General features: G+C 46.8%; 3 protein-coding genes across 3 annotated transcripts; all 3 read left to right on the top strand.

Moving 5' to 3' along the window:
- The first annotated feature begins 1,452 nt into the window (after window positions 1–1,452).
- On the top strand, window positions 1,453–11,508 carry dnajc1 (DnaJ (Hsp40) homolog, subfamily C, member 1). Its single transcript, XM_030752808.1, has 12 exons — window positions 1,453–1,708; window positions 3,443–3,544; window positions 3,632–3,678; window positions 3,754–3,919; window positions 4,075–4,172; window positions 4,254–4,347; window positions 8,517–8,598; window positions 8,701–8,867; window positions 8,998–9,117; window positions 9,237–9,285; window positions 10,313–10,683; window positions 10,761–11,508. The coding sequence occupies exons 1-12, from the start codon at window positions 1,571–1,573 to the stop codon at window positions 10,827–10,829; spliced, it is 1,503 nt and encodes a 500-aa protein (XP_030608668.1). The 5' UTR covers window positions 1,453–1,570; the 3' UTR covers window positions 10,830–11,508.
- Window positions 11,509–12,513: 1,005 nt separating this feature from the next.
- c17h7orf25 (chromosome 17 C7orf25 homolog) lies at window positions 12,514–16,521 on the top strand. The gene is made up of 2 exons (XM_030751445.1): window positions 12,514–12,638; window positions 14,929–16,521. Exon 2 carries the CDS (start codon window positions 14,945–14,947, stop codon window positions 16,193–16,195), a length of 1,251 nt encoding a protein of 416 aa, XP_030607305.1. The 5' UTR covers window positions 12,514–12,638; window positions 14,929–14,944; the 3' UTR covers window positions 16,196–16,521.
- Window positions 16,522–16,562: 41 nt separating this feature from the next.
- On the top strand, window positions 16,563–26,718 carry LOC115795496 (E3 ubiquitin-protein ligase RNF31). Its single transcript, XM_030751444.1, has 17 exons — window positions 16,563–16,710; window positions 17,410–17,500; window positions 17,598–17,663; window positions 17,750–17,916; window positions 18,366–18,484; window positions 18,559–18,779; window positions 19,117–19,535; window positions 19,609–19,791; window positions 19,868–19,966; window positions 22,099–22,188; window positions 22,260–22,362; window positions 22,844–22,962; window positions 23,435–23,548; window positions 23,632–23,698; window positions 24,376–24,469; window positions 24,787–24,955; window positions 26,077–26,718. The coding sequence occupies exons 1-17, from the start codon at window positions 16,666–16,668 to the stop codon at window positions 26,203–26,205; spliced, it is 2,295 nt and encodes a 764-aa protein (XP_030607304.1). The 5' UTR covers window positions 16,563–16,665; the 3' UTR covers window positions 26,206–26,718.
- Window positions 26,719–26,726: the final 8 nt, after the last annotated feature.

Below are 26,726 nucleotides of genomic sequence, written 5' to 3'. Positions count from 1 at the left end.
ACTGGGCAAAAGATCTGGACCTGGACCTGGACCTGCATGAAGTTGCTGTGAAATATTTCCTGCTGTTGCTGCTTCACAATTAAAGCTGATGCTTTTATTTTGAAGGTCTTCATTGGAACAGCAGAAAAACAGTCTGGAGCTTTTACTGTAGCTGTTGTTTTTATTGTTTTGAATGTTATTAAAAATGTTATAAAAACAATCTCAGACATTTTCCAGTTTTGTCTTCATTCACTTCCTGTTTTTGTCATCATGTTTAGTAACCGTAATGCTAAGGTTATTGAAAAAAAAAAACATTTTAGGAATAAATGTTTAGTTTTTAATTTTTTTGGAAAACGATTTTGAAAAGTTAGTGAGAGAGTGAACATTTAAGGAGAAGGTGTTCAGGGCTGGGTTGCCTGCTTCCCTGGGTTGCCACTGGCTCTGTGCTGGTACCCGCTCTCCCACACTAGGTGGCCATGTATGTATCCGTGTGTGAGTGTGAGAGAGAGAGTATGTGACTGGTGACTTATCACACTCAAACTGATACAAATGGCTCTTTTGGTAATCTTACACGAGTCTGTTCACTGATTTTGGCTGCCAGAAGCACTCCAAGCATGTTTTCTGTTGTGTGAGATTTCTGATTGTTTTAGACAGATTTATCAGATTTATTATTTGGACTCCAACATAATAATGCAAACTCTTTTTGATGAATTTGGTCCCTTTTTTGGCCGCATTTCGTATGAGGCTGTAAACAGAAAACTATATTTTTTCACTTTTATGATGGAATTCAACAAATATATTGCCACTAAAGGATGGCTGTGGCTCAGGAGGCAGAGCAGGTCACCTACTAATCAGAGGGTTGGTGGTTCAATTCCTGGTTGCTCCATCTGCGTGCCAACGTATCAGCATCTTGGACAAGATGCTGAACCCCAGATAACTCCTGTGTTCATTTGAGTATGTGTGAACGTTAGATAGAAAGCAGAGAAAAAGTGCTCGTGTAACCTTTGTTCAGTCTGTGATGACGACAGAGGGACCGAGCTGATTAATGACTCTTTCCTCTCGTTTCTAATGTAAACACTCAGCACTGACACGGGTTCAGATGGAGGCTCTGTATTTACCCGTTGCCATGGTGAATCCTGGTATCCATTGATGATGGCTTTCTCTCCTCATCACTGATTCTGTTGAACCTGATCCTTGTTTGGATCCATACTGGTACTTCCGAGCTCCTCCTGCGGGTGTCGCTGTAGCCTAACCTTCACTCTCACAGAGGACTCTTATTGTGACCGCGCAGTTAGAACCGGATGTGACCTTATTATTTTACCTTTAAAAAAAAAAGAAAAGAAAAGAATAAACATATACATAATCACGTGACTGAGGAGCAGCGTGGGAGCAGCAGGAGAGGAGAGGAGCTGTCACTGGGTCGGGCTATTTTCTAAAGGGACCACGCGGGGGTGCCGCTGCTCCTCACAGCCATGGGCACCACAGAAGAAGAAAAGCCGGATGTTCCGGAGTCTATGAGGTGGCTGTCGGGCCGTGCAGGTCCCGGACTTTGTGGTTTCCGTGGTCCGGATCGAGGCGTGGGTCCTCAGTGATGGGGGTCTTGCTGCTCTGCCTGTCCCTGCTGGTCTCTGCGGTTCCCCCTCTGAACGCCTGGGACGCGGACCTGGAGCTGCTGGACCTGGTGGAGGAGATCCCGCAGACCTTCTACAAGTTCCTGAACGTGGAGCAGGTCCGTGCCGACCGGGGACTGGTTGGGGGTTGAAAGGAGGGGACGGCTAATTATTGATTATTGAGATGATGATCGGTGATCAGTGACGTCACAATCTCACAGCCACATCTGTTACCTAGTGACGTCACTGAACAATCCGCTCATACCACAGATCGCAGATCAGAGTATCGTTCAGTAATTTGTCAGTCACACCTGAGCAAGGTTTCTTAATACTGACCTCTGGTGGTCCTGGTTCGGGTCTGGAGGGTCACTCAGAGCAGCAAGTGGAGGCTAGTTATTGATCAGTTATTGATTGTTGATGGACCACAAAGCGAAAAGGGAAGTGGAGCTCTGTGAACCACACAGCTTAACGCCATGAAACGCCACGTACAGCCAAGACCAAAAGCTTGTCTCAATAACAGCTGCACACTGAGGCTGGGAGGAGGGGGCTTCAGGCCACACACTTAGGCGGGGAGGAGGGGGGCTTCAGGTGCATGCTGAGGTGGGGAAGAGGGGGCTTCTGGCTTCAGCCACATGGGGATGAGGGGGCTTCAGGCGAGGAGGAGGGCGCTTCAGGCGCCACGCAGCGGTGGGGGTAGGGCGCTCTGGAGAAGGCTGTGTGTATTACAGACTGATGAAATAAACCACGATGACTCTGCTTCTGCATTTATAATAACAGCTGTAGGTGATCCCTGATTGGTCAGTGGGTACGTTTATTCAGCTCTCGCCTCCTAGTTAATCTACAGCACCAGCAGACTGATGTATGTGACACCTATGACTTCACAGAAGCACTGACAGGAAGTGGCTGTTTGTGTTACATGTCCCATCATTAATTCCATCTCATGCATTTTAACACTCTGCTCACGACCTGCTCATCATAGATTACAGCTTCAGAAACATAAATATGTCTACACTCTTATTTAAACAATTATCAAGATAATGACGTTATTTACAGGTATGGTGATCTGGTTTGACCTTTGACCTCTGAGGCCTGTCTCTGTAGTAGATAGAAGATGATGAAGATGAGGAGACAGGACAGTGTGCACTCTGTCACACATAAATAGGTTCACTCCGTTAAACCTTGTTAAGCATGAGAATCAGATCTTTCAGCTGCTGCCTCGATGGAGTTTAAAGGTTTTTAGTAAAGAATAAATACAATTCAAATGTAGGCTTAGACTAAATGTTTGGAATCAAGAGGACGTGTCACAGATTTGTATCACATGTGGACCGTTCCTGGCTGCCCTAATGACCACCGCCAACTGCTGGATGCTCAGTTACTGATTAATTTAAAATCTAAAGATGTGGATCAATAAAGGATAGGTCTCCACAGAGACTGCTTAGCCCCATAGTCCTGAGCTCTGCCCCCAGTACCACCTGCAACACAATTTAAACTATAAATTTATCTGTCAGGTGTGACCTCAACCACCATTCAGGACCCTCATCAAACGGGAAGTCCTGGTTAGTCAGAGGATCGTGTGGTTTAGTTGAGGGCTGGCGGGCCTGGCCGAGTGAGCAGGAGGCAGCAGGATGATGCACCCGTCACCATAAAAATGTTTCTCTGCTAAATAAGTTCAGGCTGCTGGAGACGCTGCAGCCAAACTGGGACCTGTGTGCGGATTCATGTGGTGACGCAGGAAATGTCTACACGCTGTTCTACCATGTTGATTGTAACCTGCTGCTAGAAGCTGAACGCTAAACCCGCTTCGTAGCGCAGGGCACGGGTCTCTAAGGCTGACCTCTGACCTCTCTCTTCAGGAGGCATCGGCAGCAGAGATAAAGAAGGCGTACCGCCGCCTGTCCCTGATTCTGCATCCTGATAAGAACAAAGACAAAGATGCAGAGACTCAGTTCAGACAGGTGGGAACAACAAACACACAAACAACAAAAACTGCTGTCAAAACAAACAGCAGCTGAGAACTAATCACCGTGTTTGTGTGTTTGCAGCTGGTAGCCATCTATGAAGTCCTCAAGGATGAAGAGCGGCGGCAAAAGTGAGCGTTTACATCTGTTTACATCAGTCAGCCAATCAGAGCTCAGAGTTCTGACAGGTGTGTGTCTTTTTTCAGGTATGATGACATCCTGCTGAACGGACTCCCTGATTGGAGGCAGCCGGTGTTTTACTACAGACGAGTGAGGAAGATGAGCAATGCCGAGCTGGGCTTCCTCCTCTTCCTCATCCTTACCGTGGGACACTACGCAGTCATCTGGTCCATCTACCTGGAGAAACAGCTGGTGAGTTGGCTGATAAGAGTGGATGAGGCTCAGACAACCAATCACAGTGCGGGAAGTTCAGCCAGCCAATCAGAGGAGAACAGAATGAGTGAGCCAATCAGAGGGGTGCAGATGTAGATAGAAACAGCCAATGAGGGCCAGTCTTCTGCTTACAGGACGAGCTGCTGAGTAAGAAGAAGAGGGAGAAGAAGAAGAAGTTGAACTCCAAACCTGCAGAGGAGCTCAGGTGTATCGGTCAGGAGCGGCCCGACAGGTATAGTATGACATCATCATCTGTGGAGTTCCTGATTGTTTGTGTGTTTGTTTGTTTTTCTTTCATGGTTGTTTGTTTCAGAGTCCAGGAGCGACCACACTGGCAGGACATCCTTCCTCTGAAGCTCAGCATCTGGATCTACCTGTCCATCAAGAACCTGCCTCAGGCCGTGCAGGTAGGAGGGGGAGTTCAGCATACCCGGGGTATCTCTGTTACCGTAACATTGACATTAGGACAAGCAGTTTAACCTGAAAGGCTCTGTAGAGGCATATCATATTAACAGTGAGTGCTTTGGTCAGTAAAAGGGCTGCTATACTAATAATGTTTAACCTGTTTGAAGACTGTGAGAGAACAGATCATCACTTTCACAGCTCTGACAGAATCAGGTGGATTATAATCAGCTGCAGCCTGCAGAGTTTAACGCTCTTACAGGAAATAATAAAAACAGGATTCAAATGTAGAATTAGTCTCCCTGTCCACAGTTGTGCTGTTTTAGGATCAGATATTAATGCTTATAGAATAATAAAACTGTTCACAGCCAGCAGGAAAACAATCAGGAATAAAGCTGCGTCTAAGAATCTGGAATTATTACTGATGCTCATCAGGAAAACACGAGACTTCAGAGCCTCCTGCTATCTGCACACAGAATGACTGCTGTGAGCACCGCCTCCTCCAATCAGAGATGTTATCAGATGATGATAAAATGATGCTAAAATCTCTAAAGAATATAAAAATCTAGCAGTGAAATAATCTGATAGATGAAGGCTCATCTGCTGGTTTCTGGCCCAGAAACAAAGATCTGAAGTGCAGTGAATGATTCTGTGTCTGAGTCGCTCTCAGTGCTGCTGCTGATTTCTAAGCTGACATTAAAGCTTCCTGTTCCACAGCCTGATGAAGGAGACGTGGAAATCAGAGATGAATGTGATTGATTGAACAGGTATGAACTAGGGATGTGCCGATCCGATATTCAGTATCGGTCCGATACTGGCCTAAATTACTGGATCGGATATCGGAAAGAAATAAAAAAATGTAATCCGATACATTAAATAACGTTTCGCTCACATTAGCTGCATTACAGGGCTCAGTCGTCTTCTTCTTCTTGTGGGTTTGCGGTTGACCAAACCAGCTTAGAGCTGCATTACCGCCACCTACTGGAATGGAGTGGGGGATCAGGAGTTAGAAAACAACCCCCCCAGATCCTCCGTCGCTGCGACGGATTCCCTTTGACACTGAGCGATCATCGCTGACATGTATTTCCGCCTCCGCCGCTCTCTGTCTTGTTTGTGTGTTGTGCTCGCTCTGCTGAGTATCAGCGGTTATTTTTTTCTCTACTTCAGCTCCCGGACATACTGCTAGCGAGCGCAGCTATTAACACTGGTGACCGTCCGGTACCGGAAGAACCCCTTCCATCCATCCATCCATCCATCCATTTTCTTCCGCTTATCCGGGGCCGGGTCGCGGGGGCAGAAGCCTAAGCAGAGAAGCCCAGGCTTCCCTCTCCCCAGCCACCTTCTCCAGCTCATCCGGAGGGACCCCAAGGCGTTCCCAGGCCAGCCGAGATATATAATCTCTCCAGCGTGTCCTGGGTCTACCACGGGGCCTCTTCCCGGTGGGATATGCCCGGAACACCTCACCCAGGAGGCGGCCAGGAGGCATCCTAATCAGATGCCCGAGCCACCTCAACTGGCTCCTTTCGATGTGGAGGAGCAGCGGCTCTACTCTGAGCCCCTCCCGGATGGCCGCACTCCTCACCTTATCTCTAAGGGAGAGGCCAGCCACCCTTCGAAGGAAACTCATTTCTGCCGCTTGTATTCGTGATCTTATTCTTTCGGTCACTACCCAAAGCTCGTGACCATAGGTGAGGGTAGGAACGTAGATCGACCGGTAAATCGAGAGCTTCGCTTTTACGCTAAGCTCCCTCTTCACCACGACGGACCGGTGCAGCGTCCGCATCACTGCAGAAGCAGCCCCGATCCGCCTGTCGATCTCCCGTTCCCTTCTCCCATCACTCGTGAACAAGACCCCGAGATACTTAAACTCCTCCACTTGAGGCAAGAACTCGTTCCTGAGCCGGAGATGGCACTCCACCCTTTTCTGGCTGAGGACCATGGCCTCAGACTTAGAGGTGCTGATTCTCATGCCAGCCGCTTCACACTCGGCTGCGAACTGTTCCACTGCGAGCTGGAGGCCCCCCCCTGATGAAGCCAACAGAACCGCATCATCTGCGAAAAGCAGAGATGAGATTCTGAGGCCACCAAGGAGGAAGCCTTCCGCCACCTGGCTACGCCTAGAAATTCTGTCAGAATCGGTGACAAAGGGCAGCCCTGACGGAGTCCAACACCCACAGGAAACAAATCCGACTTATTACCGGCTATACGGACCAAGCTCTCACTGTGGTTGTACAAGGACTGAATGGCCCGCAACAATGGGCCAGACACCCCATACTCCCGCAGAACCTCCCAAAGAACACCCCGAGGAACACGGTCGAATGCCTTCTCCAAGTCCACAAAGCACATGTAGACTGGTTGGGCAAACTCCCACGCACACTCGAATATCCTTGAGAGGATAAAGAGCTGGTCCAGCGTTCCACGACCAGGACGAAAACCGCATTGTTCCTCCTGAATCCGAGGTTCGACTAACGGACGCACCCTCCTTTCCAGCACCCTGGCATAGACCTTACCGGGGAGGCTGAGTAGTGTGATCCCCCGAAAGTTGGAGCACACCCTCCGGTCTCCCTTCTTAAAGATGAGGACCACCACCCCGGTCTGCCCCTTCCTCGTCAAAATATTTTTGATACTTTAATCCCTGATTTGTGACTAAATATAGACCTGCAGTAGAAACCTATTTAGAAGAATGCTTGTAAATATAAAGCATTACAAGATTGCGCTCACGCAGCCCCTAGTTTTTCACGTGAACACTGATGACACAACAGCAGCAGTCAGCTGATTTACGTGCAGTCTGTCTGCACAAGCGCAAAGAGGCGGAGCCGGCGCGCTCAGATGGAGCAGAAGGAAATGTTTTTCTAGTGTCCAAAAGAAGCCTTTTCATCCCTGTAACCTCCATTAAACCTTTACTGGGAAACAGCTGGAGGTCCTTCATCAACCACCTGATCAGTAAGTGAAGAAAAGAGAACTTTGTAGCTGCTCCATCCACCCTGTTTGTTTCACACAGGGAAAAACTGCAGTACGGAAGTTAAAATATGCAGATGAACTGTTAATATGAAAAAAAAGTATTTCTTATCCAGTTACTTGGGTAATCAATATAAATAGAAGACACAATTGCTAAAATAATCAATAGTTGCATCCCTAATGAAATTTGCAACATGCCATAAGCATCACCTTCTCACACAGAAGCAACAGGATTCAGGTGATAGTTACTGTTGTAAGTAAGTAAAATTTATTTATATAGCGTTTTTCACAGACAGAACAGTGCTGTGCAATAATTAAAACACAATAGCACCCCCCCACCCCAGAAAACACTATGTTAAAAACATAATAACATTACCATTTTAAAAGAAAAAGAATAAAGTCAGAAATCAGAAAGCCTGGTTAAACAGAAAAGTTTTCAACTATTTTTTAAATGATGCCACAGAGTCAGCTAAATGGTGCTGGAGTGGTAAACAGTTCCAGAGCTTTGGTGCCACTGCCTAAAAAGCTCTGCCCGCCCTGGTCCTTAGTCTTGTATGTGGGACAACTAAAAGACTTTGATTTTGTTGTGTGAGAGACTGTTGACTTCTTTTTTTTCTTCTTCTTTTTTTTTATGTTTTTAAATGCCTGGATCAATTTTAAATATCGGATTTATATCGGTATCGGCCGATATCCAAATGTAAAATATCGGTATCGGACATAAAAAAGTGGTATCGTGCCATCCCTAGTATGAACAGGTGTTCTTGGTGTGAGACTCAGCAGCAGGTTAGAATCAAGCAGAATAACATGTTGACATTTCCTGCATTGCCACGTGAATCCGTGCACGCTCAATGACAGTGAGACACAGTTTGAGCTTCATTCAGTGGTTTCAGTACAGCTTAACAACTTCCACCTCTAAAATGTGTTCCCCCAGCAGAGAATTGCTCTTAAAACATGCTGGAAATAAAAGAGTCAGTGAAAACATTTGCAGCCGATTTTAAACCAAATCTCTGAGCGTCACCTGCTCCTGACCGGGTGACGTGTTCAGTATAAGTTACTGTGGTGATCAGATAAACAGAGAGCCACCTCTGTGACACAGAAAACTTTAAGCTCAGTTTAGCTCACTCAGACTTTGTAGTATGGCCCTCTGGATAAGCCCAAATCCTGCTTCGTTGTTCAGGCCTCTGGGCCTGGTTCTGATCTGGTCTCTGTGCTGCAGGAGGTGAAGCAGTATTATGAGGACTATCAGCAGATGAAGCAGCAGCAGAGAGAAGCTGAAGCTGAGCAGGAAGCAGCTCCACGTAAGTACACCTGATCAGCAATCACCTTTTAGGCTCATGTTTTTTAATCAGTAATTAGACTGTTTATTCACTGATCAATAATCAGCAACTCCGTCCTCATAGGAGAGAAGCGGCCAAAGGTGAAGAAGCCCAAGGTGGAGTTTCCTGTTTATGAGCCATTAGCAGAGAACCAGACACAGACCCAGAACTATGACCAGGCCACATCCATCGAGGACATTGAGGAGCAGATGGACGATTGGCTGCAGGACCGCAGAGCCGCCAAGAAGAAGGTTATTGATCCCCTATTGATTGGTCACATGATGTGAGGACTGGTTCTAGTTCTTTTTTTAAGAGGACTGGTTCTAGTTCTGTTAAATGTGATCCAGCCCCTTTGAACCCTCTCTATCTGTCTGTCCTTAGGCTGCTGACTGGACTGAGGATGAGCTGAGTCTCCTCAGCAGGTTGATGGTTAAATTCCCAGGAGGAACTCCAGGCCGCTGGGAGAAGATCGCTCACGAACTGGGTCGATCTGTCACTGATGTAAGTCCGTTTGGTCCGGGCCGGCACCGGTCAGGAATCAGTGAGTGACGGATTGTTTTGGTTCGGGTCCAGGACCTGTTAAAGACTGTAACATCTCAAACTGAGTCTTTGTTCTGCAGGTGACAACTAAAGTGAAACAAGTGAAAGACAACGTGAGCCACACCTCAGGTAACTCCGCCCACCTCGTACTGATCTGACAAAAGTCCTTACACAGTTTAACATTAGAGCCGGTAATTCACTCCTAATTTTCCGTCTGTGGTATCTTAATGTGAAGGGTCTGAAGTTTATTTAAATGCTACCAAAATCAAATTCATTTCATACATTTTTATTGATAAACAGTTTTTAGCGGAACAAGTTTTGTTGCATCTTGTAATCAATCGTACAGCCAATAAATTTGGTCTTTTTGTTACCATAAGTACATTAACAAACAGTTTCATCACAGTTTAAACATAAATATATCAGACTAAAGGAAGCCATCTTCCTTTAAAGGTGCTGGCCTGAAGGGCTTTGATCATCTTCAGGTGGAGAAACACTCAACTAATGGTCAGAAAAACCAGTGGTTTTATTCACATTTAAAGAGACCGCACCAAAACGAGCTGCTCTAAGACGTGCTTCAGAAAAGGTGTAAAATGGGTCTGTGGAGCTACAATAACAAGGAATTCAGACCAATGCATTGTAATGCCTTGGAAGGATTTAAAAGCATGATATGTCCAAGATCCAAGATCGTAGAGGTCAGGAGCACCAACACAACCTGTAATCTGTTTGTTTAAGTTTAGGAAATTTAAAGCTATTCATGTCTCAACATCCTCCAGACAGTCCAGGAAGGCCGATTTTGTTCCAGTGGCAGGTAGATCTCAGGACAGGTGTTGCACCTGAACTGAGGTCTTGGTTCTGTTTCTACAGCTGAAGTCAAACATATCTGAGGTTCATTAGAGCATCTCATTGTGGCGAGACTTTTGTTCAGGCAAAAACTGAGCTGTACAAATATTTGTACATTTCATTTTGACACCAGATCATAAGTTCATCTGTGATCCCTTCAGACTACTTTCAGTCATCGCTGTCCTCATTTTATCCATTAGTGCCAGTTCCAGGTTCTACTGTCAGGCTCTACTGTTAGTGCAACCTCAGTGGAACCCTACAGCATAACCCGAGTTCTGCATGTAACCAGCCGTACTGCGATTCTCTTGTGTTTCAGGTCTGGTGAAGCTGTCAGAGCTAAAGGCGCCTCCTCTTCCTGTGAGGTCACATCCTGTGGATGACAGTATAATGACTCAGAGGGTAGGCGGAGCTTGTGAGGAGGAACAGGAGGAGGAGGGAGAGGCTCCAATGGTACGGAGGAGGAACAGGAAGTCCTCGGACGGGGGGGAGGCGAAGGTCAGAGGTCGTCGGCAAAGAGATTTTGACCCAGCAACAGCAGAGGAAGAAGAGAGGCCGGAACCTCAGCCGGAGCCCGCCGTGTGGACTCAAAACCAGCAGAAGCTGCTGGAACTCGCTCTGCAGCAGTTCCCCAGAGGGACCGCCGAACGCTGGGACCGCATCGCCAAGGTGGTCCCAGGAAAGAGCAAGGTGAGGCAGGGAGGAGCGACTGTTCGATGGGTGATTGATACGTGATCAATAAGTGATGGATTGTGTGTCGATTGCAGGAGGAGTGCATGATCCGGTATAAGATGCTGGCCGAACTCGTTCAGAAAAGGAAACACGCCAAGAGCTGATGAAAGATTCTGAAGACTCCGCCCCCTCTGATCAGGTGACATGTGCCCTGCCTCCTGATTGGACAGAATCACAGCGCTCAGAGGGCCAGACCATGAAGCGACTCACAGATTAGAGAATCGATCAGAGGTTCTCCCAGACTGAGAATGCTCATATTAAAATGTTTTTGAGTTACTGATTAGAAATCTGTGTGATCTCAGTTGACTGATCAATATACTAATCTGTGATCAGTCAACAGAGGAAAAACAGCAATACCGATGACATCAACCCATCACGCTTTTGCCTCATGGCCCCGCCCTCTGTTATGTGTGAAACAGGAAGTGACCTCAGTTTGACGTGCCTTAATCTCCGTTCAGCCAATCAACGTGTTCACTGATCAATAAACAGTATTTATTACCTGCTGTGTTTGTTTTTCAGAGAGAGCCTGACTGAAATATTTATGATAGAGCCATGATGTTTAGTATTGATTATTGATCAGCTCATTTTACACATGAAATAAATGTGACCTTTATTTCCTGTTTGTTTTAAATATTGATCAGAATCACAGAGAAAAGTTATTGATCATTTTCTGTTAAAATGTTTTTGTTGATCAGTTTCACAGATCAATAACCTGATAGCAGCTTAACGCTGATCAATAAGGCTACATTTTTATTTAATAAAACTGTTTCCATGGTAACCACATTAATTAGTTTGGTTTGATTTTTTTTTTTAAACACCTTTCTGAAATTTCAGAACAGAACCAGGCATCACCTGAGCAGGTAAAACAAACCTGCACAGGTGTGACACCCACCTTTAAACCTGAGCAGCTACAGGAACCACCTGTTTAAATCCTTACACACAAATACAGCGTAATGGCAGGTGAAAACTTTAAAGGTGTCCAGGTGAGCTGCTTAAAGCGCGAGGCTCCTCCCCCTGCGTCAGTTCAACGTAGAAATGTTTTCCACAGCTTGTTCCAGGTGTTAGTCTGTATCCTTTTCCACCTGCACTCAGGTCAGACAGGTGTGGTATTCTCACTCAGGTGGGTCCAGTTTGTGTCTGGTGAGCCATGAAGTAGTTATCGGCAAATGAAGCTTTTGTGAACCATTTTGAGCCAGTTGTTTCAAAAATAGGTTCATTAGTCGAAGCTTCAATTACAGCGCCCTCTCCTGGAGAAGTGCGATGCTTTTAATTACACACGCATGCGCACCTCAATGGTCTACATTACTTTTGCAGAAAATACCTTTTGTTGTGAAGCATCTTTGCATTCTTTGAGGTACACATATTATGACTGGATATCATGATATTTACAAATAAAGATGGATGAATGTGTGTGTTGTGTTATTGAGGAGAGTGCTGGGAAAACATGGCATAAATTGGATGTGCTTGTGTAACTATGGCAGGGGGTAATTTGGGGGGATGGGAACACGCGAAGAATTTGATTTAAGTACATTTTTACTGTTTTTTTAAATTCTATTTAACTGTAAGCTCAGGATTAGAAGCACGTATCGAAGCTGCAGAGTCGGACTGCCATCACTACCGTGAAGTTCACGTGCTCTTAGCGGGGCGCAGGATAACACCTGTGACCCTCCTCCTCAGTTGATCACCTGTCGACACTTAACGGATCATCAGACTCTGATCTGCAACACAAGCCTCCCTGAATACGAGCTCTTATTTTGTATTTAAGATTTTAACTCTTCCGTTTTTATTCTGAAAATCCCGTGCGGCCGTGTTCTTCCTGCCAGCTGAGCAGAGCCGGAGAAGAAGCAGCTCAGTGAACTTTAGCATTAGCCTAACGGGTAGCAAATTTTTGCCACGCACACTTCACTGCTGCTGTAAGTAACGTCACCCTTAATTTTTATTTTTTTAACTTGTGGACGTTTCAAAAAAGATTTAGAACAAACATGAATCCCATCAGAGAGTTACTGTAAATACCTGGCTGACATCACGTTAGCTTCAGAGCTAACGCGCTAAGGTTCAGCTGTCGGAGGCCAAGCGAAAAATTGTAAAAACTCTGGACTCTGGGTCATCTGGATCCAGTTCATAGAGACAGGTAATCCGGGTCAGCAGGAGCCTCAGATTATAGCATCTCTGGTTTCACCAAAGCTGACAGAACTTCCCTCTGCAAACACCTCCCATCAGTCTCCAATCAGCCTCCAATCAGCCAATCAAACAGCAGAGAAACCGTTAATGAGCGCATGTGGTACCTGCATTTAGGAACCGCTTCATACAGTCTGCAGAAGAACTTGTAAGGGCGGAGGATACAAAACGGATCAGACCTATATCGAGTTCAGCTCCGGTCATTTCCGGCTCACCCCGTCCTGATCTGTCTTGGATCCATTAAGAGCGACTCATTCTGTCCCGCTTCGATCTGGATTCCTGATTTCAAATGTCTCGTCATTCGATCTTGAAATGTGTCCAATTAGTGTAAGCAGCATGGAGACAGCTCAAACTGACCTGTGACCTTTCACAGGAGCTCAGAGAGCTGTCATCTATCAGTGACGCTGACATTAGATCACAGTGGAACATGAAAGCAGAGTTTATGGCAGAAATTATGAAATCCTGAGGCTGTTTCAGCCCATCAAGACATTGAGAGTTACTGAACCATCACAATGAAATACTGAAACTGCTGCTCAGCCAGTTTTAACTAGATCAAACTGACCCAGAGTCTGCTGCTATCTCAGTCTCTGATATCAGCATCCATCAGTAAACAGAGTCTGAGTTTCTCCACATCCTGTCCTGGCACCTCACAGCTGAATCATTCGATTCAACATCAGAATCAGCTTGATCCAGTTCAGCTTCTGAATGACAACTGCAGACAGAATCAACCTTATTAAGTCTGTGACGATGTCAGAGCGACCGAGCTGGTTCCTCCTGCCTCTGAGATCGGTATCACGCTCACTGACACCTATTCGTGTTCCTGCTCCTCTTTGTTTCCCTGAATCTTGGTATCTGAGCTCCACTGATAATGGCTTTCTGTCAGTAACTCAGGGTGAACATACTCAGAGGTGATTGGACCAGCTCTGATCAGCTGGTCTGGAACAGGAAGCTCCGAGTTTGTTGTTAAACTCGAAGTGCATTCAAAAAGTACCTCATATCTCCTTTTCCTTTACCCTTTTCCTTGACTTGTTGGAAAACGTAAAGTGGTGTGAGGAAAGGTGGGTCAGCGAACAGCTCAGGACTTAGAAGAACAGAGTGCCGAGGATCCAAACAGTCTTAGACTCATCTCATTAACAGTGTGAGCTGGAGGTCCATTGTGGTGAAACTCCCTTTGGAACAAAGGCTGGAGTTCTAAACATACCGGATCACATTTACTGACCGTCTGTTAACTTTTAAAACTTACTCGATCCACTCAGGCTCAGTGCCAATTTGTGTTTTTTCTGGCATGTGTCAGGAGCAGAATATTTCAATGAATCATGAAATATGAATCACGAAATACATCATCAGTAGGTTTACTGCAAATTGAACAGAAGCCAAAAAAAAGGGCGTCTAGGAGTGTTGATTAATTTGAATGGGAGGGGAGATGTAATCAGAACGAGTCTAATCGACTCAAAGCTGTGAGTGCAGTCCCAAAACCTTCTGTCCTAAAACTTCAGAGTCCTTATGCTGAGTATTTATTCTGCACCTCAGTAATGCTGTGACTTTAAAACAGAGTAGAGCTGAGCTGTGTTTATCTCAGCACGCAGCAAGCAGCATCTCTGCTGAGTCTGACAACATTAACTTGGGCTCAAGCCAGGGCTTGTGTAAAAACCTTTAGATTTAAGGCAGACTCTGGAGGTCATCATCAGTGACAGGTGATCAATAAGTTCAGCTTGTAAGTTTGAAAGGAACTCTTCTGTAACCGAAACGAGGCGTGGAAGGGAGTATCCTGTTGGACCGGCACCACACAAAGGTTTTTGGTGTAACAGGTAAACTGAGAGTAAAGTGGGGTGGTGTTAAGATGAAAAAATGGGAGAGGCTGTTTTAGTTACTGTTTACTGTCAGCCACCACTTCACCTGAGCAGGTGAACCAGCCTCTTCACCTGCACAGGTGAAACAGGAAGACACAGTTTGAATGACGTGTTTGGAGCCATTACCACAGCTACAAACAGGAAGTGACCTCTCTGATGTACTCTCTGTCCTCAGGTGTGATGCAGATGCCATGTCCCTGCAGGCAGTGCTGCAGCAGAGGATCAGCTCCGCCCAGCAGCTGCTGCAGCGGGCGGAGACACTGTGTCCAGGCGTCGAGGGTCACCAGAAGCTTTGTGGGAAGCTGCGAGCCGAGCTGCGCTTTCTGCGGCGGGTGGAGGCGGGAGAGCTGCAGGTGAAGGAGTCTCACCTGCACAGCACCAATCTGACCCACCTGACCGCCATCGTGGACGCGGCGCAGAGTCTGGAGGACATCACGGCACTCCTGCACGTCTTCACTTACCAGGATGCTGCTGGGCGCCGCTGCACGCTGGTGGTGGACGTGGTGGCTAATGGGGGGCACACCTGGGTGAAGGCGGTGGGCAGGAAGGCGGAGGCACTTCACAACATCTGGCAGGGCAGGGGCCAGTACGGCGACAAGAGCATCATGCGGCAAGCTGAGGACTTCCTGCAGGCGAGCCGCCAGCAGCCCGTCCACTATCGCCACCCGCACGTCGTCTTCGCCTTCTACAACGGCGTCTCCAGCCCTATGGCTGACCGACTGCGGGACATGGGCGTGTCTGTCCGCGGCGACATTGTGGCTGTGAACACCATGGCAACAGAGGAAGAGGAATCAGCTGAGGATGATGAAGAAGAGGACAAGGAGGAAGAGGAGGAGGAGGACGATGACAATGAGGACGACGCATCGGAGCTGACACGTGTGGACCGTGGCACAGTGGTGGCCAGCCTCGCATTTCCGGCGCAGGTCCAGGTGGAGGAGTGCCGGCGGCTGAACCTGGACATCACAACGCTCATCACTTACGTCTCATCGCTGAGCCATGGCCGCTGCCACCTCGCCTTCAGGGAGCACGTGCTGACTGAGCAGGCCGCCCAGGAACGCCGCCAGCAGGTGCTGCCGCAGCTCAATGCCTTTATGGAAGGCAAGGAGTTGTTTGCCTGTCGCGCTGCTGTCCACGACTTCCAGGTCATTCTGGACACGCTGGGTGGGCCCGGCGAGAAGGAGCGTGCTGAGAAGCTGCTGGCCCGCCTCCACTTGGTGGATGATCAGCCATCAGAGCGCACGCAGCGCCTCACGCCCAGCGCCAAGATCAACCACCGCTCGCTTATGATCTTCGGCACAGGAGACTCGCTGAGGGCTGTTACCATGACGGCGAACAGCCGTTTTGTTCGGGCGGCAGCCAATCAGGGTGTCCACTACAGCGTGTTCATCCACCAGCCGAGAGCACTGACAGAGGGCAAAGAGTGGAGGGCCACGCCCGTTTGAGGCCACACCTACAGACTTAAGTGATCAGCTGACTTTTTTTTTTTTTTTTTTTCTCTGATCAGTAGATCAGATCAGCACAGTGCCTTAGGCACTTCCTGTTCAAGCCATCGCAGATGCTAATCAGTCACTTTGATGTATGAAAATGGGAGATTCTGTGTCAGTAAATCTTTGGTTTGAATTTGAGTTTATCACAGTGGGGGGTGGGGGTTAGTTCACAAGAAACAGGAAGAGAACCTGAAATAAAATGTAAAGTTTGAGTATTTGTGGGGTCAGGTGCTTAAACTTCTGTAAATGTATCTGCTGATAAATAAACACCTAATAAAGTACCGCTGTGCTTTTACTGTGAAATCTGTGGGCGTAAATGGGCGTGTCTGTTTTCCAGTTAGTCCTGTTGGCTTGTTAGCATGTAGCTCGGGGAGCGGCTGAATGTCCCGGGCATTCCTCGCTTCTGAGAGCCGTTTGGGGGGGAGATGCCGCAGGTCGGGCCGGAGGCGGAGCTCCGCACTCTGACGGAGGTGAGAACGAGACCGTAAAGCTGCTCCGGAGCTTCGAAATCAAACTTTATTAGTCTGAAAACAAGTTTCTGTTGACCTGCTGCTGCTAGCCGGTTAGCAGCAATTAGCTCAGCGGCTACATGCTAAAAACAAGCTGCTCTTCCTCAGAGCGGCTGACCTCTCCTTATATCCTCCTCTTCAGTACGGTTTATATCTCCTCTTCCTCAGTGCAGCTGTCATCTCCTTTCTTATCTCCACTTCCTCAGTGCGGTTGACATCTCCTTTCTTATCCGCTCTTCCTCAGTGCAGCTGTCATCTTTCATATCTCCACTTCCTCAGTGCGGTTGACATCTCCTTTCTTATCCGCTCTTCCTCAGTGCAGCTGATATCTCCTTTCTTATCCGCTCTTCCTCAGTGCAGCTGATATCTCCTTTCTTATCCGCTCTTCCTCAGTGCAGCTGTCATCTCCTTTCATATCTCCACTTCCTCGGTGTGGTTGACATCTCCTTTCTTATCCGCTCTTCCTCAGTGCAGCTGATATCTCCTTTCTTATCCGCTCTTCCTCAGTGCAGCTGATATCTCCTTTCTTATCCGCTCTTCCTCAGTGCAGCTGTCATCTCCTTTCATATCTCCACTTCCTCGGTGCAGCTGACATCTCCTTTCTTATCCGCTCTTCCTCAGTGCAGCTGACATTTCCTTTCTTATCCTCCTCTTCCTCAGTGTGGGTACCTCCATCCAGCAGAGACCCTGTCAGACCTTCACACAGTTCAGTCTCTGTTCTCTGATCTTCGTCTCTACGTCGATTTTTACTGTGAGTACCTCAGAATCAACTGCATGTTATGTTTTATTTTGTCAGACTCAGTATAGCAGAGTTACTTCCTGTTTCAAAGTAAAAGCTTGCATTACAGGTTTCCCGAACAAAGAAAAGAAGAAGTTGGTGTTTCTGTCCGGGACGCTTCCTGTTCAGTATGAAGGTCAGCTTGCCTGCTGTCAGAAACGTTCTCTGTTTACTGTTTGTAGTGACATCATGAGGGTTACCGGTGGTTTGCTTTTAACACAGGAAGTGAGTATAATATCCCAGTATGCATCTGGCTCCATGAGACTCATCCAGCGTCACGGCCTCGATGTTACGTCTGTCCATCTGTCTCCATGGTGATAAACCCAGCCTGTCCGTGTGTGGACGCTGTTGGGAACATAAGACTGGACACACTCACAAACTGGACACAGGTAAGATGCACTGAGCATGCTCAATCTCAGGTCTCAGAGCAGCAAGCTTTGGGATCCTGTCCCTCCATGCTGAGTCAGCTGACTGTAGAGCTGAGTGTGCAGGTGTTCAGTCAAGTGATCAGGTGAGTTCCTCCTCTCTGCTGGATCGTTTTGATTCCTCATCAGGTTTTGAAGCTTCTGTTATTAAAAACAGAAACTTTGTGAGAGCACATGTCCAAGTGACTGCAAGTAGAGGTGGGCAGGGAATAGTTCTAGATCCAGATCTGCTCTGATGCAGCTGTTTGAAAATTAACTAATATTTTCAGATATTCGTGATAAAATACCTGAAAACACACATTTAACAAAGTGGAGCCTCCACACAATGAGAGGGCAGAGCTATGCAGAGCTTGGGTTGTGAGTGAAATAATGAAAACCAATATAAACATTATGTTTTTGTCATTTCCTATTAGGGCGTGTCCAACCTGTCACTGCTTATGTCAGAGATGAGGGGGGCCTTCCAAAAGCATACACCCCTTTATACCAAGTGCCCTGTGCAAGTTCCGCCCCCAGTGTCAGTGTCAGCTGAAAGGTCAGTCTCTCTGTCCCTGTCCTTTTGTCTGTATTTAATTAAACAGACTGATGAAGATCTGTATTCTCCTGCAGCAGCCAGAGTCATCTGCACTCCTGCACCTCCTCACAGAGCAGCCATCTCTCTGAAGTCACCTGCCTAAGCCCCATGCCCTCTGTTGCAGCCAGTCAATGTGAGCAAAGCAGGGAGGTGAGGGCAGTAAGGTCGTACACTGATGAACTGCTGGGGATTGACTTTAGTGCTCCGCCTCCCACCTCCAGCAACCACACCAACCCCTTCCTACACTCCTCCTCAGGTGAGTCCAGACTGGACCCTGGAATACCTGGACAGGTAACAGTCAGATAACACTGAGCAGCACTCTGCTAAGGTGTGAAATGAGCTCTGTTTGAGGATGGAGCTGTATGTAAACCCTGCCCCCTTAAACAGCATTTAAAGGCTCAGATTGGCCAATAGGAAACACAGAAGGTAGTCTGCTGAGCAGTGAGTTCAAAGGTGATGCCAGTCAAATTTAAAGGAAGTACATTTTTTTCAATCTCATGGAACCTTGTAAACATCACCTGAACAAACTTCAGGGTGAACTTCAGCCCTGTTGAACTTATGAACCCATCTGGTGCTGGTTTTGGTTCCTGCAGGTACAGTCCCCCTCAGCAGGATGATGGGGGTGCTGAGTCTAGATGGAGACTCACTTGCCTCACCTGTACGAACTGTCGTGTCAGAAGCAGCCAGAAACATCACACGTGTGGGACCAGCACCTGGGCCATCACCAGTCCCAGCATCTGGCCTACAATGTCCCCAGAGATCTCAGTCAGAAGCAGACCGGGTGAGCCGAACTCGGGGTTCTCGGCAGCGCCTTGAGTCCATCTCTCAGATGGCTGCAAGGCTCCCTCCGGACCAGGCAACAGTCTTCCTGTCTCTAATGACGATGGAGGGGCGGAACTTCAGTTCGGCTGATGTCTTGGAGGCGGTCCAGATCAACAGAGACTTCCCATCAGCCCTCAAGTTCCTGAGTCACAACTGCCCCATCTGTCAGGAGCAGGTGTCTTTTAGCAAGGTGAGCCACAGCTCCAAAGCTGACCAATCAGAGGAGACACAGCCATCTGATCTTATCACTCTATTTCCTACAGATCATCACGATGACACACTGTTCCTGCTTCCTGTGTCAGACATGCTTCAAGACGTTCTTCATGACGGCCATTAAGGAGCGTAGTGTTGATCAGCTAGTCTGTCCTCAGTGTGGCCGACCGGAGGTCAGAGGTCAGGGGGGGCTGGAAGAGTCCATGGACTACTTCAACCTGCTGGACACACAGGTGAGGCTTGTTCTCACCAAGTTTGTGTCAGTGCGCCAATGGCCAGTTCTGACCCGTCTCTATTTTGCTGGTGTAGATCCGTCACTTCCTTCCAGCTGACATCCATGAACTGTTCCAGAGGAAACTCAGAGACCGAGCTCTGCAAGAGATGCCCAACTTCTGCTGGTGTGCCCACGTAAGAACCAGCACTATATAGATCAGACCCTCTCAGAACTACACAGAAACAAGAACTTCACACAGACCCAGATGAGAACCTCAGTTACCTCGTTCCCCTGACATGGTGCTGGTGCACAGTATGAATTGGTATCACCTGATAAACACTCGCGCTGGTATTAACTGTGATTATTTTATTATGACAGACGTTACCTTGATTTCTGCTATGTGACGTTTGGTTTTCAGACCTGCAGAACTCTTGCCTGGTTCTGTGAAGGGGCCAACGTTTTGTCTCTACAGCCAGGCTGGCAGAGCTCTTCTGTACCTTAACTAGTAATGACTCACAGTGGTATGCATAAGTTTGGGCACCCCGATAATTTTCATGATTTTCCTTTATAAATCACTGGTTGTTCGGATCAGCAGTTTCAGTTAAATCTATCATATAGCAGATGAACACAGTGATATTTGAGAAGTGAAATGAAGTTTATAGGATTTACAGAAAGTGTGCAATAATTATTTAAACCAAATTAGGCAGGTGCATAAGTTTGGGCACCCTTGTTGTTTTATTGATTTGAATACCTTTAGCACTAATTACTGGAACACAAAATTTGTTTTGTAAGCTCATTGACCCTTGACCTACATACACAGGTGAATCCAATTATTAGAAAGGGCTAAGGTGGCCAATTGCAAGTGTTTCTCCTCTTTGCATCTTCTCTGAAGAGTGGCAACATGGGAGCCTCAAAACAACTCTCAGATGGCCTGAAAACAAAGATTGTTCAACATCATGGTTTAGGGGAAGGATCCAAAAAGCTCTCTGAGATTTCAGCTGTCAGTTTCCACTGTGAGGAACATAGTGAGGAAATGGAAGACCACAGGCACAGTTCTAGTTAAGGCCCGAAGTGGCAGGCCAAGAAAAACTCTCAGATAGGCAGAGAAGGATGGTGAGAACAGTCATAGTCAACCCACAGAGCAGCTCCAAAGACCTACAACATCATCTTGCTGCAGATGGTGTCACTGTGCATCGTTCAACTATTCAGCACACTTTGCACAAGGAGAGGCTGTATGGGAGAGTAATGCAGAAGAAGCCTTTTCTGCACACATGCCACACACAAAGTCGATTGAGATATGCTAAAGCACATTTGGGCAAGCCAGCTTGATTTTGGAATAAGCTGATGAAACTAAAACTGAGTTCTTTGGACATAACAAGGGGTGGTATGCATGGTGGAAAAAGAACACAGCATTCCAAGACAAACACTTGTACCCACAATGAAATTTGGTGGTGGTTCCATCATGCTGTGGGGCTGTGTGGCCAGTGCAGGTACTGGGAATCTTTACAGTTGAGGGTTAAACGGGGTTAACATGGATTCCAGTCAATATCAGCAGATTCTTGAGAACAATGTTCAAATATCAGTGACAAAGTTGAAGTTGCACCGGGGCTGGATACTTCAACAAGACAACGACCCCAAACACTGCTCAAAATCTACTGAGGCGTTCATGCAGAGGAACAAGTACAACGTTCTGGAACGGCCATCTCAGTCCCAGACCTGAATATTATTGAAAATCTGTGCTGGGATTTAAAGTGGGCTGCTCATGCTCAGAAACCATCAAACCTGACTGAACTGGAGATGTTTTGGAAAGAAGAATGGTCCAAAATACCTTCAACCAGAATCCAGACTCTCATTGGAAGCTATAGGAAGCATTTAGAGGCTGTTATTTCTGCAAAAGGAGGATCTACTAAATATTGATGTCATTTTTCTGTTGGGGTGCCCAGGGTGTCTGTATGACTTAACTTTGCAAAAACAATGTTGAACTGTGTAGTTTTGATTCTAATTCTCTGGCACCCTCCCCAATCGCACCAGGAGCGACATGTTTGGCCCCGTGTTCTCCTTAAATTGCTGGCTGTCTGAGGGGTGTCCAAGAAATGAATTGGGAATGTATCTGGGGAAACCTGGTCTTGTTAGGAGAGACAGCATCCATCTCACTTTGATGGAGCAGCTCTCATTTTAAAAGTTTGTTTTTAATCAGAGTGAACTGCAGATTTCTGCAGTTTTTTATGTCTGTGACCTTTGAAAGGTTATTTGTGCTACAGAGTAATTGCCCAGGTAAGTACCTGTAGAGTTTCATGACTTTGAAAACTGACTTTTTGTGTTTAAGTGCTCATTCGGGATGCTGCATGAGGCCCAGCGACTCAGGATGGACTGTCCAAGCTGTAAGAAGAGCACCTGTTCTCAGTGCAGATCACCTGTAAGAAACACACAAACACACACAGGCACACGTCTGTGTCAGGTCCTGACCACAGTTCCTGTGCTCTGCAGTGGTCCCCCCAGCATCAGGGTCTGTCCTGTGAGCAGTTCAGAGTGTGGCAGCAGGAGAACCAGCCAAACCTCCACACCGCCGCCCTGCTCTACAACAGCATCGGTACGAACCCAGAACCAGGTCCAGGACCTGAACCTACTGTTTCACCAGATCACACAGGTGGTCATGAGTATGTAGGCAGGTAGAAATGAACCAATCAGGAGGTGACTGACGGCTCTTTTTATTCCTGCTCTTTACAAAATAAAATACTCAGTGAGGCCCCACCTTTTCCTGTTTTTGGGTTCATCTGCTCGTCATCACGTAGTCTGTGCCAATAATGATCGCCATAGCTGATCTCTCAGCTGTTAAAATAAATTTTAACGTTTATGAAAAAGAGGATTTACGAGGTTTAGCTGAGTTAGAAGTTTGCAGGAAGTTAGCTTGCTGTTTTCATCTGAAGATGCTGTACCGTGTTCTGACTAAAGGATTTCTAAATAAATAACGCAGAGCTCTGTTTTAACCTTGGACAGAAACAAAGCTGTAATATTAATTAATTGGAGGGTTAGTGAGGGTCTGATCTGATCTGGTCTCTCTGTGTCCTCAGAGTGTCCAAACTGCCAGCTGGTCTTCAGCCTGTCCAAAGGAGGGTGTCTTCACTTCACCTGCAGTCAGTGTGGTTATCAGTTCTGTGGTGGCTGTAGTCAGCGGTTTGCTATGGGCTCTGTGAGTTCTTCTTCTCTCTTCAGGTTCTGCTCACATCTGCATGATGTGGTCCAGCTGCAGGTCCAGGTGGGCTCTGTGTTCATGCAGGTGGACTTCAGTTCATCAGGGGGAAGTGAGGCAGGTTCTTGAGAGAGAGACTGAATGTTTCACCTGTTGATCAGGTTCAGGAATCAGCTTCATAATTGTGTCACATACGATTATTGCTCGTCATCACTGTTCATCAACCAGCCAATCACAGCTTTCCGAGATTTATTCATCATCAAACTGTTTAATTAATAAATGGAATAAACAAAACAACCTGCAGTTACCTGGTCTGCTTATTCATCATGCAGATCATTTGAGCTCTTAAATGTTTTTGATGTTAATGAAAAAATGGTTCAGCTTCTAGCACCAAAGTGTCCGACCTCAGGTGCATCAGACAGGTGTACTAGAGATTGATGCCTGTATTTTTTTTTTTTTTAAACCTCCCCAGGCCTGTGGCTTCTCTGCAGAATGTGCAACCAAAGGTCTTCATGCTCACCACCCCAGAGACTGCCTGTATTACCTCAGGGACTGGAACATGACCCGCCTCCACCTGCTGCTCCATGTGAGACCCAGCAGGTCAACCTCAGGTGTTCCCAAGTGTTGTGTGGTCAGTATTGAACAGGTGTGTTGTGTCTCCTGTCTCAGCATTACAGAGTGTCTCCCTCCTGGTTGGAACCGGCCAAAAGTGGCTCACCTGACACCACTCTGCCAGGTAACCCAATATCACACCCAAGCTTGTAAAGACGCGATGATGGCACGCTTTCGCCTGTCTTAGGCGTGAAATGGACTCGTATGCAGTTTGCATGGTTATGTTGCAGTACCAGCAGCAGCCATATTTTATTTAACCCTTTAACAGCAGCGATCGCAGCTGTTACCTGCCCTCACTTGCCATGAACAGCTGGCTAACGCCGAGTGTATCACCGCTGAAAAGTTTGATCAAACGTGCTTTGAATTATTGAAAAAATGTGGAAAAATCAAATAGTTTCTGAAAGCTGAGAAAATTGCACTTCACAGCCAATGTAGGGTTATTACGGTAACTGTTGCCAGAAGTCCACGAACAATCTAGATGGCAGATACACATTTGGCCTCCCTTACCTGCTGTCCCGTTTGTCTCATCTCTTCTTCAGTAATCTTGGTGGTGTAGTATTGTTAAAGTAACTGCTAATCAAGAAAACGGTGGTAGCAACTTGTTAACTTTAAAAAAAAATATGGCCCCCTGCTGGTACTGCAATATAACCATGCAAACTGCATGCGTGTCCATTTCACACCTAAGACAGGCAACGTGTGACATGTCTTGGACCAGCATGTCCATTACGCGCTCTGCCGTGACATCATGTTGGGTGAGCTCTCCACCTGTCCACCAGTCTAACAGGTGTGTTCCTATTTCAGCATCCTGCCCTGTGTTGGAGCTGAGAGATGACAGCAGCCGGAGGGAGGAGCCCTGCGGTCGACCTGCATTACCTGAACACCGAGGATACTGCCAGTAAGACCACAGCTCCCAGTATCAGCTCTCAGTCAGACCACTATGAAGGTCAATGTGGTGCAAAATGTGAGAACTTGTAAAATGAAATGTGAGAATGTGTAGGGAAAAACTGAAATTTTCACACACTTATACAAACAAATTTGAGTGAAAATTTCAAAATACAAGATCAGTTTTTTTTCTACACATTCTCACATTTCATTTGATAAGTTCTCACATTTTGCAACATGTTTATCTTCATAGCCCACAGCTCCCAGTAACAGCTCCCAGTACAGGTCCAGGTGTTCTGTCTCTGAGGCTTCGCCCCCTTCTCCCGGCAGGTCACACTATAAGGAGCGTCTGGTGGAGCTGATCAACCGTTGCCGTGCCGATCCAGCGGTCCTCTTCAGTCTGGCAGAAATAAAGGTGGAGCTTCAGCGTTGGCATATTACCATGCCAACCAGGAATCCCAATGAGCCGGAGCCACTGTTCACACATCGCCTTCGCCTGGTCAGTGACATCATCACACACTTTCAAAATAAAATCTGATGCCCCTGCTGTCTAAACCAGTGGTCCCCAACCTTTTTTGAGCCACAGACCAGTTTAATGTTAATGTTAATATTTTCACTGGCCGCCCTTTAAGGTATCCAACAAAATAAATGATAACGATCGTAATCAAAACTGTGATATTTTCTAAATATAATATTAAATGTGAATCCACTGTGTACTCCTATGCAACTTCATCAGCAGTGTCCTCGTAACATCGCAACTAAAACATGAGTAACATTTAAACATGCCTTCAAAATAAGATTTACTGCAAATACAAAGAGCATGAAAAATACAACTCACCATAACGCTGAATCAGTGCGAGCCCTGAGCTTGTTTCTCTGCAACTCATTTTTGCTAGCTTTTTGATTTCACACTGAGAGACTGCAGAGCTGCTGTGTCGAGCACCGGAGAGTGTCAGCTTAACTGGCCGGGTCCACTGCTATCCCCGGTGTTGCTAAATATAAATGGTAAATGGACCAGTTCTTACATGGTGCTTTTCTACTGTAGTTAAGCACTCAGAGCACTTTATACGAGCGTTATGTGGGTCAACCAACCTAGTTCGTTAGACAGGCACGGGAACCAGTGAAGCTTGTGGGTTTAATTTTAGCGGTAACATATCATGTGACCGAGACAAGCGTCTTGACACGCGTCAAGAGTGAGTTATAGATGGATGTAACGGAAAGAATCTGCCCATTTTTCAAAATAAAACATCGTTCATATTTAATTCAATTCAATTTTATTTATATAGCGGCAAATCACAACAAACAGTCACCTGAAGGCGCCCCCTATGAGCAGCATTTGGTGACATTGGGAAGGAAAAACTCCCTTTTAACAGGAAGAAACCTCCCTGAGGGGCAGGCTCAGGGAGGGGCAGCCATCTGCCAAGACCGGTTGGGCTGACATAGATGGTTAGATAATGAACAAAAGGGAATGAATGTAAGTTATTTATTCTTTCAGTGCGGCCCGGTACCAAATGAGCCATGGCCCGGTAGCAGTCCGTGGCCCTGGGTTGGGGACCTCTGGTCTAAACCATGTATATTCTTTTCAGCCAAACACAGTGCAGAACTCTTGTCTCTCTGCAGACGCTGACCAATAGCGTGCCTCTCAGGAAACAACGCAACTCCCCGGTTAAACGCATTAACGACCTCTCCCCTCTGCCCATATCTGTGCCTGCTGGAGCCCCACCCCCTCACCTGCTGCTAAGTGAATGACTCCACCCACTCCAAAGATTCTTATTTAAAGTGCGACTGCTGATCACACCCCCATCAGCTGCTATGATATCACAGGGCAGGTCTATCCTGCTTCAGCTGGACCTTCTGATTGGCTCACTGGTTGCTGTGGAAACCTAGCAGCATAAATAGACTAATAAGGGACCAAATATGAGCAGCCAATCAAATCACAACTTTAACAAGCTAATGATGCTAACTAGCCACCTGTCAGTTTTAATGTTATCGACAGCTAGCATCTGTTAACAGTAGCTAACAACTGTTAGCATGTGTTATTGAGAGCTAGCATCTATTAGCCGGTGTTTGCATGTGTTACTGAGAGCTAGGATCTGTTAACAGTAACTAACAACTGTTAGCATGTGTTACTGAGAGCTAGCATCTGTTAGCGGATGTTAGCGTGCGTTCAGCAGGTTCTGGGAGGCGGAGTTTGTGAAATTCTTGTTTGTTGCAGTTTACCTGTTGAACCAAGTTTTATGAATAAATTATATCCTAACACACACTCGGCA

This window comes from Archocentrus centrarchus, chromosome 17, assembly GCF_007364275.1.
Source record: "Archocentrus centrarchus isolate MPI-CPG fArcCen1 chromosome 17, fArcCen1, whole genome shotgun sequence".
In the NCBI taxonomy this organism is placed as follows: Eukaryota; Metazoa; Chordata; class Actinopteri; order Cichliformes; family Cichlidae; genus Archocentrus; species Archocentrus centrarchus.
The sequence above is the reverse complement of the archived record's forward strand: the minus strand, read 5'-3'. Positions and strand labels throughout refer to the sequence as shown.

Excerpts from the sequence above, each read along its gene's own strand:
- LOC115795496 (XM_030751444.1), top strand. The coding sequence starts at position 16,666 with ATGCCGCAGGTCGGGCCGGAGGCGGAGCTCCGCACTCTGACGGAG. Across the intron at positions 17,664-17,749 it reads GCTTCCTGTTCAGTATGAAG|GAAGTGAGTATAATATCCCA; the intron begins GTCAGCTTGCCT and ends CTTTTAACACAG. Across the intron at positions 22,963-23,434 it reads AGCGGTTTGCTATGGGCTCT|GCCTGTGGCTTCTCTGCAGA; the intron begins GTGAGTTCTTCT and ends AAACCTCCCCAG.
- dnajc1 (XM_030752808.1), top strand. The coding sequence starts at position 1,571 with ATGGGGGTCTTGCTGCTCTGCCTGTCCCTGCTGGTCTCTGCGGTTCCC. Across the intron at positions 4,173-4,253 it reads GGTCAGGAGCGGCCCGACAG|AGTCCAGGAGCGACCACACT; the intron begins GTATAGTATGAC and ends TGTTTGTTTCAG. Across the intron at positions 8,868-8,997 it reads GCAGAGCCGCCAAGAAGAAG|GCTGCTGACTGGACTGAGGA; the intron begins GTTATTGATCCC and ends GTCTGTCCTTAG.
- c17h7orf25 (XM_030751445.1), top strand. The coding sequence starts at position 14,945 with ATGTCCCTGCAGGCAGTGCTGCAGCAGAGGATCAGCTCCGCCCAGCAG.